Source organism: Pogoniulus pusillus, chromosome 38 (assembly GCF_015220805.1).
Source record: "Pogoniulus pusillus isolate bPogPus1 chromosome 38, bPogPus1.pri, whole genome shotgun sequence".
Classification (NCBI taxonomy): Eukaryota; Metazoa; Chordata; class Aves; order Piciformes; family Lybiidae; genus Pogoniulus; species Pogoniulus pusillus.
The window spans coordinates 6,496,014-6,509,290 of NC_087301.1; the positions used below are offsets into that span (position 1 = coordinate 6,496,014).

At 61.8% G+C, this 13,277-nt stretch overlaps 1 protein-coding gene across 1 annotated transcript in view; it reads left to right on the forward strand.

Moving 5' to 3' along the window:
- Nucleotides 1-13,277, forward strand: part of SIK3 (SIK family kinase 3) — an 82,041-nt gene extending 68,764 nt beyond the window's left edge. The window contains 9 exon segments of the mRNA XM_064173385.1: nt 152-237; nt 938-1,047; nt 1,553-1,910; nt 2,492-2,744; nt 2,746-3,406; nt 8,945-9,108; nt 9,723-9,855; nt 10,700-10,867; nt 11,864-13,277. Coding sequence (XP_064029455.1) covers nt 152-237; nt 938-1,047; nt 1,553-1,910; nt 2,492-2,744; nt 2,746-3,406; nt 8,945-9,108; nt 9,723-9,855; nt 10,700-10,857 — 1,923 coding nt within the window. The 3' untranslated portion in view covers nt 10,858-10,867; nt 11,864-13,277.

The following is a 13,277-nucleotide window of genomic DNA, read 5'->3' on the forward strand; positions in this document are numbered from 1 at the left end:
ATGTTTGCACAGCTGCTGTGAGAGCTGCAGTCAGGGATTGAGTATTTGCTGAGTCTGGAGATGTCCTACTTCACCAGGCAGTGTTTTGTAAATGTGCTGCTTGAGGCACTGATTGCAAACACTTCTTGTTTTCTTCTCGTGCTTGGTTCAGGACTGCATCCGGTCCCCCCAGCCCTCTCCACCCTTACAAGCTCCATGTGAAAACCAGCCAGCTCTGCTCACTCACCAGCTTCAGAGGTAAAGAAAGGGCTTTAGGAGAGCTCTGGGGAGTGGGTTTTGCTCTTGCTCAAGCCCAGGGATGAGCTAACCCACTGAGAGCCCTGGGCCAGGTCGGAAGTGTGTGAAGTGAGAACGGCAGAGGCAGTTCCCAGGGGGTCCTGCCTGTTCTCTTCAGCTGGATTCTATCTGAAAGACTTCTGGAAGCAGAGGAACATGGTTCAAAGGCACAGCTCTGCTTTGGGCAGATGGTTGGCACTTCTGCCCTTTGACTGCCCTCAAAACGTGGTACCTTCTCCAGCTGGCTTCTCTGATGTTTCTTCCTCGAGCTGCTGCTGGACCCCTCGCAGCTTCTCAGGCTGTGGGTTAGGAGTCTGCCCCTGGCTGCTGCACCCTGCCCTGGAGATGAGGCAGGCTGAGCTGGGAGGAAGGACAAAGGAAGTTTTCTGCCTGGCCACAGTGAGTCAGGAGGTGAACCACCGGTGGTGAACCACACATGTCCTTGTCCCCAGCTTGCAGGTGCAGTCACTGTGTTAGTCACTGCCTGTGTGACTCGGGTGGCTCTCAGCAGAGAAGCCAGGCTGCAGAGCTTGGGATCCCAAACCAGGGCTTTGTGGTGTCCCTTTCAACATGACAAGAGCAGCGTTTGGAGGCATTTGGTGTCACAGAGGCCTCCTGGGGAAGAGCAGGTGTGATGGAAGCTGCTTGTTCCCCTGGCCAGGTTACGGATTCAGCCATCCAGCCCACCCCCGAACCACCCCAACAACCACCTCTTCAGGCAGCCCAACAGCAGCCCACCCCCCGTCAGCAGCAGCGTGCTCCAGCCCCACGGTAAGCACCAGCAGTGTGCCAGCCCTGGGCACTCTTCTGGGCAGGCACAGCCCCGGGGTCCCACCAAGGCCCGGGGACAGCAGAGCACAGAGGGGCTGGGGCTTTGTTTCCCCCCCCGCAGCCTCGTCCTGGCGCATGTTGCTGAGGCTGTGGAAGCCTTTCCAGCTGGCAGCCAGGGCCGGGGCTGGCCAGAGCTCGGCAGGGGCTGCCAGCTGGAATGTGCTGCAGGCTTTCTGGTCATGAGATCCCTGTGGATCGCTGCCGGGGGTGGGGAGGCAGGGCCGGTGCAGATCGCTGTCAGCTCTGCTTTGTTCCTCACCCTGAGCAAGGGACTCCAGCTGTGACCTTTGTACGCTGCTACAGCACACAGCCCTCAGAGCAGGGCTCCTCACTACCCACAGACACCTACTGGGGTGCCCAGTATGGCCCAGAATTGGCCTAGGGTGGTACCCCCTGAGCCTTGCCTCAGGCTGTCGCAGGTGCTGAGGGTCTTTGTTCCTTGCAGGTGCCAGCTCCCAGTCCCAGTTTCAAGGGATGCCATCCCATAACACAATCTTCCCGCAGTCTGGTAACTGTTCCCCTCCCCCAGCCATGGGGCTGACGTGCCTGGGCCTGCAGCAGCAGTCACAGCCTCAGCAGGTCACTATCCAAGTGCAGGAGCCTGGCGACATGGTCAGCAACAACCTCCTGCCAGGGGCCTCGGTGGCCGGGCAGGGCATGTCCTCCCACACACGGGGCATGCCCCTCAGCCCCAGTGCCAACCAGCTCCAGATGCAGCACCGTGCCAACCTGATGGCCTCTCTGTCCTACGGCCACAGGCAGCTGTCCAAGCAGCTCAGTGCAGACAGCGCCGAGTCACACAGGTAAGGCCACCTGGGAGCAGGGAGGGGGAGGAAGAGGGGACAGATACCTTGGGCTGAGATGTGACTCTTTGGGGCTGCACCTCACTGGTTTTGGGGAGGGAGCTGTTCCCTTACCTCCTGGAGAAGATTCTGGGGGGACCTTAGAGCTGCCTTCCAATAGCTGAAGGGATCCTACAGGAAAGCTGCAGAGGGACTTTCCACGAGGGTGCCTAGAGAAAGGCCAAGGGGGAATGGTTTGAAGCTGAGGCAGAGCAGGGTTAGACTGGAGCTGAGGGAGAAGTTCTTCAGTAGGAGGGTGGTGAGACTCTGGTACAGGCTACCCAGGGAAGCTGTGGCTGCCTCCTGCCTGGAGGTGCTCAAGGCCAGGTTGGATGAGGCCTTGGGCAACCTGTGCTAGTGAGGCACGGGAGGTTGGAGCAGCTGATTTCTTGGCTCCCTTCCAATCTGAGTGCCACTGCACAGCCATCCTGAGCCAGGCCAGGGGCTCCGTGTGGCTGGGGAGCAGCTCTGGCTGCAGCAGCCCAGGCCGGCAGGCAGGCAGGCAGGCAAGCGCAGTGATCGCTCCTCTCTGTCCTCTGCAGCCTGACGGTGAGCAGGTACCCCCCTGCCAACTACGACCAGGTGCACTTACACCCCCACCTGTTCCCGGAGCAGCCTCGCGTCTCGCCCAGCAGCTACAGCCCGGCGGCAGGGCTCAGCTTCCCCGCGGCGCAGCAGGCGCTCAAGGTCCCGCAGCTCGACCAGTACCCCAGCTTCCCCCCCAGCGCACACCAGCCGCAGCAGCAGCAGCACTACACCACCTCGGCACTACAGCAGGCGCTCTTGTCCCCCACGCCCCCCCGACTACAGCCGACACCAGCAGGTGCCGCACATCCTGCAGGGACTGCTGTCGCCGCGGCACTCGCTGAGCGGCCACTCGGACATGCGGCTGCCGCAGGCGGAGTTTGCACAGCTCATCAAGAGGCGCCAGCAGCAGCAGCAGCAGCAACAGCAGCAGCAGCAGCAGCAGCAGCAGGAGTTCCAGGAGCTGTTCAGGCACATGAGCCAAGGGGATGCGGGCGGCATGGGCGCCAGCGTGGCGCAGAACCTCTCAGAGCGCCAGTCGCTGCCTTTGCCTTACCAGAGCGCTGACACCTACCACCCCCAGAGCAGCCCCCAGCACCTCCTCAAAATCAGGGCGCAGGAATGTATCCAGCAGGTGCCCCCCGGGCCGGTACCCCCCCACGGATACGGCCACCAGCCAGCCCTGTTCCATTCGGAGAGCATGGAGGAGGACTGCGCGGGCGAGGGGGCCCCCCGGGACAGCTTTGCAGACAGTAAGAGCTCAAACACATTGACCAAAGGTTGCCACGACACCCCTCTGCTGGCAAACGCAGCAGGGCACGGGGACCCCGACCCTTTGCTGGGCACTGGGAACCACGCCCAGGAGCTGGGGACGCACCAGTACCGGCACCAGCCTGCCGCCGCCTTCAGCAGGAGTAAGGTGCCCAGCAGAGGTAAGGCTTCCCGAGGCGCTCACCTCCCGCTGGAGGACACCAGCTCTGCCTGGCACAGCCGGGCTGCCGTGCCAGGGCTTGCATAGCACACGGAATTCCCTGGATTCTTCAGGCTTCCGTGGCCCGAGGGGAATTGCAGGCAGAGTCTAATAAACAGTGTGTGAAGGGGACCTAACCAGCTGCTTGTCTGGGAACGTGACCTGCTCCTGCAGGCAGGTAGAGACCCAGCTCCCAGCATCCTGCCTGCCTGCCTGCCTTCCAGGGGTGCTGCCTGCTGCTGGTGTGTTTGATCTTGGTGCTGTTCCCAGTCCCATGTAAAGAATGAGCTAGAAACAGCCCAGGGCCTGGTGTCCTCCCAGCTGCGTGTTCCTCCTCCTCCTCCTCCTCCTCCTAGGAGCAGCTCCTCGTGCCTAGGCATTGCCAAAGCTCTCACAGATGTGTTTGGTGAGAGCAGTGGTAAACATCTCGTAGCTAAGGCCCTCTTGCAGCATCTCTTCTGGCACTTTGGGAACCAGCAGCAGCAAGACTCCAGCCCTGCTTGAACTAGAAGGGGTTGACTCTGGAGGAGGGGAGTTGGAACTTGCTGTTAGCATCCAAAGACCTTTCCTGCTGGTTGGAAGCAGCTGCTCCTCTGCTCCTCAGTGGCTGTGCTGGCAGCAGGCTGAGCTGCAAGAGAAACTGCTGCCTGGGCTGGAGCTGCAGGCCCTCTTTCAGCAAAACAGCTTCCCAGCCCCTGCCTAGGAGGGCTCCGAAGAGAGCCCCCAGGCTGCACTGGGCAGATCAGCATTCAGGGCAGCACTGAGCTGTGCTGGTCCGGGGCCATCTGCCCGCCCTTGGCACGGAGGGGCAGTGTCCGGGCACAGGAGGCAGGGCTTTGTGTGGGGACACAGCACGGGTTTGTTGGGAAAGGCCTGGGCTGGAACAGGCTGGCTCGCAGGGCAGAGGGGCTCGCCAGCCCCTGCCCCCCCCCCCAGGGTGCGGGTGGGGGTGGGGATGAGGCACAAGGCTCCTGAAGGCAGCTTAAAGCGAGGGCTACCAAGCTGTTGGCTCTTGGCCCTCGCTCCCCTGCTCTGCTCGGAGCAGGGCAGAAGCACTCCAGGTTAGGCAGAGCTTGCAGAGCAGAGGTGGGTTTGGCACCAAGCTCGCATGGTGCCAGCACAGCCCCGTTAGGGTGAGCAGAGTGGTGGGGAAGGCAGGAGGGCATCTTCTGCCCCCGCCCTGGGGGTGCTGGAAGCAGTTACACAAGGGAGAGGACTTTGGACTGCAGGGCTTTGTGACTGACTCGGGGCCAGTAAATGTTTACAAATAGGCTTGTGCAAGCCCCCCTGACAGGGCTGCTCGGAGGCCTCCTCTAGTAACCCCTGTGCCGGGCTGCTGCTGCCTGCTCTGCTTCCCTCCTGCCTCCAATAACCCACTTGGAATGCCGCCGGGGCCGGGGCACAGCCAGCGCCGCGGCAGCCCGGGGACCCTCCCCTGCACTGCACTCCCCCCAGCTCCATCCATCCACACACCAGCAGCTCACTGCTGCTCCCCTGGCTCACCTGGGACAGCTCCAGTGTGCCCTGGCACGGCCACCAAAGGGTGACCAGGGAGTGGCTGCCGTCCCTGAGTGCTGCTGCCAGGGGCCAGCCGTTCCCAGCCACTCGCTTGGCTTTGCCATGGTTGCAGCTCCTCTTGGGGCAAGAGCACCTTCCCTCCTGCCCAGCTCCCCCAGCCTGCTTGCCTCGGGGCAGGGCATGACTCTGCAGTGGCTCAGGAGCACCGGAGGGAGAGTGGTGACCCAAAAAGCTGTGGCTTGTCTGTGGAGCATCTCCTGCAGACCACGAGGGTGCTGAGCAGGTCTGCGTTTGGGGTGTGACTGAGCTGCCTTTGAGCAGCTCTGCTCCAGCCCAACCATCCCAGGGCTGGGAATGTTGCCCGTGGGAAACCTGGGCACTGAAGGAGCTGAGCTGGCAACGTTGGCCCTGCCAGCCGTGCCAGTGTCACATGCCACACTGACACAAAGACCAGCTGGCACGGGAGCCTCATGCCCTATGGATGTGGGATGAAAAACTCCCCTGGTGTGGAGAGGGAAGGGGCTGGGAGAGTTGAGGCTGTTCAGCCTGGAGAGGAGAAGGCTTCAGAGAGACCTTAGAGCAGCCTCCCAGTACCTGAAGAGACTCCAGGAGAGCTGGGGGAGGAACTTTGAACGAGGGCTGGGAGTGACAGGATGAGAGGGAATGGATTGAAACTGGAGGAGAGCAGATTGAGACTGGAGATGAGGAAGAAATTCTTGGCAGTGAGGGTGAGGAGACACTGGCACAGGTTGGCCAGGGAGATTGTGGAGCACAGAGAGGGAGGGTGAGGAGACACTGGCACAGGTTGGCCCAGGGAGGTTGTGGAGCACAGAGAGGCAGAGAGGGAGGGTGAGGAGACACTGGCACAGGTTGCCCAGGGAGGTTGTGGAGCACAGAGAGGCAGAGAGGGAGGGTGAGGAGACACTGGCACAGGTTGGCCAGGGAGGTTGTGGAGCACAGAGAGGGAGGGTGAGGAGACACTGGCACAGGTTGCCCAGGGAGGTTGTGGAGCACAGAGAGGGAGGGTGAGGAGACACTGGCACAGGTTTGCCCAGGGAGGTTGTGGAGCACAGAAGCACAGAATGTGATCTTTGATCACATTCTGTGCTTCTGTGCTTCACAACCTCCCTGGAGATGTTCAGTGCCAGGCTGGATGAGGCCCTGAGCAACCTGTGGCTGGTGAGAGGTGTCCCTGCCCATGGCAGGGGCTTGGCACTGGATAAGCTTTAATGTCCCTTCCAACCCACTCCGTGACTTCATCCCAGCCCTCAGACCGAGCTGCGTCCCCGGGGGGCACTGCGCTGGCACCGCTTCTCATCCCTGACAGCCTCACTCCCCAGGCAGCGACAGGGTTGGTTTTGGAGCTGGAACAGCAACCAGCAGCAGGCTGCTCTTCCACAACCCCCTTCCCGCAGCTGCAGCCGTGTCCGAGCCACGCGTGGGTGGCACAGCTCCGGCCCCGCCAGCAGCTGCTCTCCCCTGTTTGCCTTTCCGGGAAGGGGTCGGTAACCGCGAGTAACCCTGCCGCGGGCAAGGGACCGGCAGCCTGCCTGCACCTCCTCCTGCCCCCACCTCGGCATCCTGCGGGAATGCTGTGCTTGAGGGAGGCAGGGCACTGGCAGCGAGGTGCCAGCCGTGCTTCTGTGCCCCAGTGGTGGTGTGCAGGGCTTGGAGGGCACAGAGTGCCCTGGATGGGGTCTTGATCAGACTGAGGAGCTTGGTAGATGTGTTTCTTTGGGGATCATCTGATGCATAGACTGACAGAATGGGTTGGATCAGCCAGTGCCAGTCTCCTGCCATGGGCAGGGGCACCTCTTGCCAGCCAAAGGTTGCTCAGGGCCTCATCCAGCCTGGCACTGAACATCTCCAGGGAGGTTGTGGAGCACAGAAGCACAGAATGTGATCATCACATTCTGTGCTTCTGTGCTCCACAACCTCCCTGGCCAACCTGTGCCAGTGTCTCCTCACCCTCCCTCTCTGTGCTCCACAACCTCCTTGGCCATCCTGTGCCAGTGTCTCCTCACCCTCCCTCTCTGTGCTCCACAACCTCCCTGGGCAAACCTGTGCCAGTGTCTCCTCACCCTCCCTCTCTGTGCTCCACAACCTCCCTGGGCAACCTGTGCCAGTGTCTCCTCACCCTCCCTCTCTGTGCTCCACAACCTCCCTGGCCAACCTGTGCCAGTGTCTCCTCACCCTGCCTCTGTGCTCCACAACCTCCTTGGCCAACCTGTGCCAGTGTCTCCTCACCCTCCCTCTCTGTGCTCCACAACCTCCCTGGGCAAACCTGTGCCAGTGTCTCCTCACCCTCCCTGCCAAGCATTTCTTCCTCATCTCCACTCTCGATCTACCTTCCTCCAGCTTCAATCCGTTCCCTCTCATCTTGCCGCTCCCAGCCCCTGTCCAAAGTCCCTCCCTGCCCCCCCCGGAGCCCCATCAGCTACTGGCAGTTTGCTCTAAGGTCTCCCTGGAGCCTTCCCTTCTCCAGTCTGAACATCCCCAACTCTTCCCAGCCTGTCCCCACAGCAGAGGTTCTCCAGTCCTCTGATCTCAGAGCTGTCTTCCCAGCCAGGGGGTGGTGGTGTCCTGCCGGCACTGCTGCCCAGAGCCCTGTGACAGCCACCAGCTTAGGGCATCTCCCTGTGCCACCCAGGGCAGCTCCCCGGTGCTGTGGCCACGTTGGCCTGGGAGTGCTCGCTGCGAGTGAGCTGTTTACAGCTGCTGCAGGGGCCCAGGGCTCTTCAAAACAATGTGTGCTGATGGCAGGAGGTTGGGCTGGGTAGGAATGTAGCCTTTAGCCTCGGTCATGAGAGCTTGCGGTGCAGATGGACTTTGCCAGGCAGAGCTCTTGTGTACTCCTGCACCAGATTGCAGGAGGGCAGGGAGAAGTCATCTGATAAAAGCAGAACATCCTGGCCAGGCCTTCCAGCAGGATTGTGTTGTGCTGAGGATTGCCAGGGGGGGCCCTGCTAGAACCTCCTGTGGAGGAGGCTGGGCAGGCTCTTGTGTAACGGTGTGGGCAGTCCAGGGAGGAGGCCAGCTTGGGCTCCAGGGGGAGGTGGCAGTGCTGGGGGATGGGGGTGGGGGGGTGCAGGCAGAAAGGAGCTGGCTCCTGGGCTTCAGTTTTAGGCTGCTTTTGTAGCTCTGAATCAAGACAGCTGAGATCTTTGGGATCTTGATGTTGGAAGGAGAAACCTGCTCAAGTGCCATGCTGGGTGCCCCTGGTTCTGCATCCCTTGGACAGCTGAGATCTTTGGGATCTCCATGCTGGAAGGAGAGACCTGCCCAGGTGCCATGCTGGATGCCCCTGGTGCTGCATCCCCTGGACAGCTGAGATCTTTGGGATCTCCATGCTGGAAGGAGAAACCTGCCCAAGTGCCATGCTGGGTGCCCCTGGTGCTGCAGCCCTTGGACAGCTGAGATCTTTGGGATCTCCATGCTGGAAGGAGAAACCTGCCCAAGTGCCATGCTGGGTGCCCCTGGTGCTGCATCCCCTGGACAGCTGAGATCTTTGGGATCTCCATGCTGCAAGGAGAAACCTGCCCAGGTGCCATGCTGGATGCCCCTGGTGCTGCATCCCTTGGACAGCTGAGATCTTTGGGATCTCCATGCTGGAAGGAGAGACCTTCCCAGGTGCCATGCTGGATGCCCCTGGTGCTGCATCCCTTGGACAGCTGAGATCTTTGGGATCTCCATGCTGGAAGGAGAGACCTGCCCAGGTGCCATGCTGTGTGCCCCTGGTGCTGCATCCCTTGGACAGCTGAGATCTTTGGGATCTTGATGTTGGAAGGAGAAACCTGCCATGCTGGGTGCCCCTGGTGCTGCATCCCTTGGACAGAAGCACCTGGCATCCCTGCCCACCCACTCACCAGCACTGCTCCTGCCGTCACATCTCGAACCACCCCTCTGTGGTGCTGGCTGTCACCCGGAGCTGCAGGTTCCTCCTGCTGACCTCTCCCTTTTTCCTGCCTTTTCTTTTCTCCAGAGTCCATCGTTGGGAATTGCCTGGACAGGAGCTCCCCTGGCCAAGCCATGCAGGTGCCTGACCACAACGGGCTGGGGTACCCTGCACGGCCTCCCTCCAGCGAGCACCCTCGGCCCCGCAGCCTGCAGAGGCACCACACCATCCAGAACAGCGACGATGCCTACGTAGGTTGGGGGAGGCCTCTGCCCCGGGGGGGCTTGGGACAGCCTCAGCTGCCCTGGCTTATGTGGGAGGTGAGGGTGGGCAGCCCTGGGGGTGCCTCAGTAGGTCACTTCTGCCTAGCACTGGCAATGCCTTAGCAGAGGCCGAGGTGAAAGTGCTCCTCCTTCGCCCGGGGTTGGCTGCTCTCCCCCTGGCATCTCTTCTCCATCCCCCAAGGTCCTTCTGATGAAATGGCCTGGGCAGCCCCGGGCCTGGCTCTGCCCACGGAGGGCTTTGCAGGCACATTGCAGCTTTGGTCCTGCAGTGCTGCTGGAGGAGCTGGCGATGCAGCCCAGACCCTGAGCAAGAACAGGGGGCAGCTGCCCTGCTCCTCGCAGCTTTTGGGCTGCTGCCAACTGCCCAGCCTAGGCCTTGCTGCAGTCCAGCTCCCTGCCCAGGTAGCTCCGTGTGGGTCAGGAGGGAGCTTGGCCTCTCAGGCCCTTCTCGTGTCGAGGGGCCGTGGGCTGCACCCAGGCTGCACCTGGTGGGCAGTGCTCACCCAGCAACCCCTCCTGAAGGGCCGGGGGAGCCGGGAGGTGCCCTGCCCCCTCTGACCCGGGTGCTGCTGCCTCTGCAGGTGCAGCTGGACAGCCTGCCCGGGATGAGCCTGATGGCAGGGAAGGCTCTCAGCTCCGCCCGCATGTCGGACGCCGTCCTCAGCCAGTCCTCGCTGATGGGCAGCCAGCAGCTGCGTGCCAGGGACAGCGAGGGTGAGGGCATGCAGGGCACCCGGGGGCTGGGGAGAGGGTGAGGGCATGCAGGGCACCCGGGGGCTGGGGAGAGGGTGAGGGCATGCAGGGCACCCGCAGGGCTGGGGAGAAGGTGAGGGCATGCAGGGCACCCAGGGGCTGGAGAGAGCGTGAGGGTATGCAGGGCACCCGGGGGCTGGGGAGAGGGTGAGGGCATGCAGGGCACCCACGGGGCTGGGGAGAGGGTGAGGGCATGCAGGGCACCCAGGGGCTGGGGAGAGGGTGAGGGCACACAGGGCACCCACGGGGCTGGGGAGAGGGTGAGGGTATGCAGGGCACCCGGGGGCTGGGGAGAGGGTGAGGGCATGCAGGGCACCCACGGGGCTGGGGAGAGGGTGAGGGCATGCAGGGCACCCAGGGGCTGGGGAGAGGGTGAGGAGATGCAGAGCACCTGGGGGCTGGGGAGAGGGTGAGGGCATGCAGGGCACCCACGGGGCTGGGGAGAGGGTGAGGGTATGCAGAGCACCTGGGGGCTGGGGAGAGGGTGAGGGCATGTAGGGCACTTGTGGGGCTGAGGAGACGGTGAGGGCATGCAGGGCACCCACAGGGCTGGGGCACTCCTGGGAGTCAGGAAGCAGCTGGTGGCCAGCAAAGCCTCTCCTCCGAGGGCTGCAGAGGGGAGTGTGGTGCTGGAGGGGAGCTCCGTGGCTGCTGGTGGGAGCAGTGCTCAGGGTTGCTGTGGAGGCTTGGGGCAGTCCTGCCTGTGGTTGTCTCTCTTGGGACCACATCCTGCTGAGCCCCACGCTGGAGTTGTAACTCCTTAGTGCTCCTCATGCTAACCTGGTGCTGTGCTTCGACCTCTCAGACTGCGGGGAGAGCTTGGAGGGTCAAGAGCATCCCAACCTAGGTGATGGCAGCCAGCATCTGAACACCTCCTGCTACCCCTCGACGTGCATCACAGACGTCCTGCTGAGCTACAAGCACCCAGAGGTGCCCTTTGGGATGGAGCAGGCAGGGGTGTAACCAGGAGGGAGTGAGTATTGCAGCCTCTGCACACCTCGGGTTCCCTCAGTGACAGACCCAAAGGCCTGACCTCTGTGTGCATCTCCTTCCTTGTCCTCTTGCTGCAAGGGCAGAGGTCTCTGCTGCAACAGGGTTCTAGACTGGGTTGCTTTGGAAGGGACCTTAAAGATGATTTAGTGCCAAACCTCCTGCCGTGGGCAGGGGCACCTCTCACCAGCCACAGGCTGCTCAGGGCCTCATTCAGCCTGGCCTTGAGCACTTCAGGGAGGTTGTGGAGCACAGAAGCACAGAATGTGATCTTCGATCACATTCTGTGCTTCTGTGCTCCACAACCTCCCTGGGCAACCTGTGCCAGTGTCTCCTCACCCTCCCTCTCTGTGCTCCACAACCTCCCTGGGCAACCTGTGCCAGTGTCTCCTCACCCTCCCTCTCTGTGCTCCACAACCTCCCTGGCCAACCTGTGCCAGTGTCTCCTCACCCTCCCTCTCTGTGCTCCACAACCTCCCTGGCCAACCTGTGCCAGTGTCTCCTCACCCTCCCTCTCTGTGCTCCACAACCTCCCTGGGCAACCTGTGCCAGTGTCTCCTCACCCTCCCTCTCTGTGCTCCACAACCTCCCTGGCCAACCTGTGCCAGTGTCTCCTCACCCTCCCTCTCAAGAATTTCTTCCTCATCTCCACTCTCAGTCTACCCTCCTCGAGCTCCAATCCATTCCCTCTCCTCCTGTCACTCCCAGCCCTTATCCAAAGTCCCTCCCCAGCTCTCCTGGAGCCCCTTCAGGTACAGGAAAGCTGCTCTGAGGTCTGCCTGGAGCCTTCCCTTCCCCAGCCTGAACATCCCCAACTCTCCCAGCCTGTCCCCACATCGGAGCTTTTCCAACTCCTCTCTGATCATCCCTCTGACATCCCCCCTGGGGGAGGGAGGGGTGTGGTGTGTGGGAAGGCTGTGGGAGCAGCTGCCCAGCCCTGCCCCAGTCCCTCCTGACACTTCTGCCTCCTCTCCTGCAGGTTTTCTGTACAGCTTTGACTCGAGAAGGTCCATTTGAAACCAACAGTATCTAGCAGCACCGCGCCAAATCGCCGTCGTATTTCTGGCTAACTGGAATACCATGGCCCCCCCTCCTCACCCGGCCCTGCCTCCTTCCTTTGGTTTCTCCACGGCTCACCACCTCTGCCTGTAGCTCCAGCTGGCACCCAACTAACCAGAGAGCCCCGCAGGAGGGCACAGAGCCCCGGCCCCAGCGCCGGGCTGGGAGGCTCGGAGCGAGCAGGGCCTGCTGCCCTGGAGGGGCAGGGCACGGGGGTGTCCCACAGCCTGGCACAGGCCGTGCTGTCCTTCCAGCCTTCACCCTTTGCACTGGGGAGGGGCCCAGAGCGGCCCTGGCAACGCCGGCGGGGGCGAAGGAGGGTGCCAGCCCCCCCCCCCGTGGGTGGCACCCACCCCTGGTGCAATATGCTTCTGTCTCATCCCTGTCTGCTGTTGTTCCTCCTCTCTCCTGTTGGTCAGTGTGCTGAAAGGATCCCTGATCCCCATCTCTGGTCCTGAGCCCTGATCCCCATCTCTGGTCCTGAGCCCTGATCCCCATCTCTGGTCCTGAGCCCTGATCCTCACCTCAGGACCTGAGTCCTGATCCCCACCTCTGGTCCTGAGCCCTGATCCTCACCTCAGGGCCTAATCCCTGATCCCCACCTCATGTCCTGAGCCCTGATCTTCACCTCAGGACCCAATCCCTGATCCCCACCTCTGGTCCCGAGCCCTAATCCTCACCTCAGGACCCAATCCCTGATTCCCACCTCTGGTCCTGAGCCCTGATCCTCACCTCAGGACCTGAGTCCTGATCCCCACCTCTGGTCCTGAGCCCTGATCCTCACCTCAGGACCCAATCCCTGATCCTCACCTCAAGACCCAATCCCTGATTCCCACCTCTGGTCCTGAGCCCTGATCCTCACCTCAGGACCCAATCCCTGATCCTCACCTCAGGACCTGAGTCCTGATCCCCACCTCTGGTCCTGAGCCCTGATCCTCACCTCAAGACCCAATCCCTGATTCCCACCTCTGGTCCTGAGCCCTGATCCTCACCTCAGGACCCAATCCCTGATCCCCACCTCTGATCCCCAGCCCTGATCCTCACCTCAGGACCCAATCCCTGATCCCCACCTCTGATCCCCAGCCCTGATCCTCACCTCAGGACCCAATCCCTGATCCCCACCGACTCTTCCCCACTTCTCAGACCCACAGACCACCTGGGGGAGGGGAATTCTCTTTTCCTGGCTTCACGTAGGGAAGGTGGAATTTTTTTTTCCCTTTTGTTTTCTTGGCTTCTCCTCCTCCTCCTCCTCCTCTTCCTCTTCCTGCCGACGTAGGAATCGTTTTTTTGGTCAATGTTTTATTATTATTGTTGTTAATAAAAGGCAAAAGGAA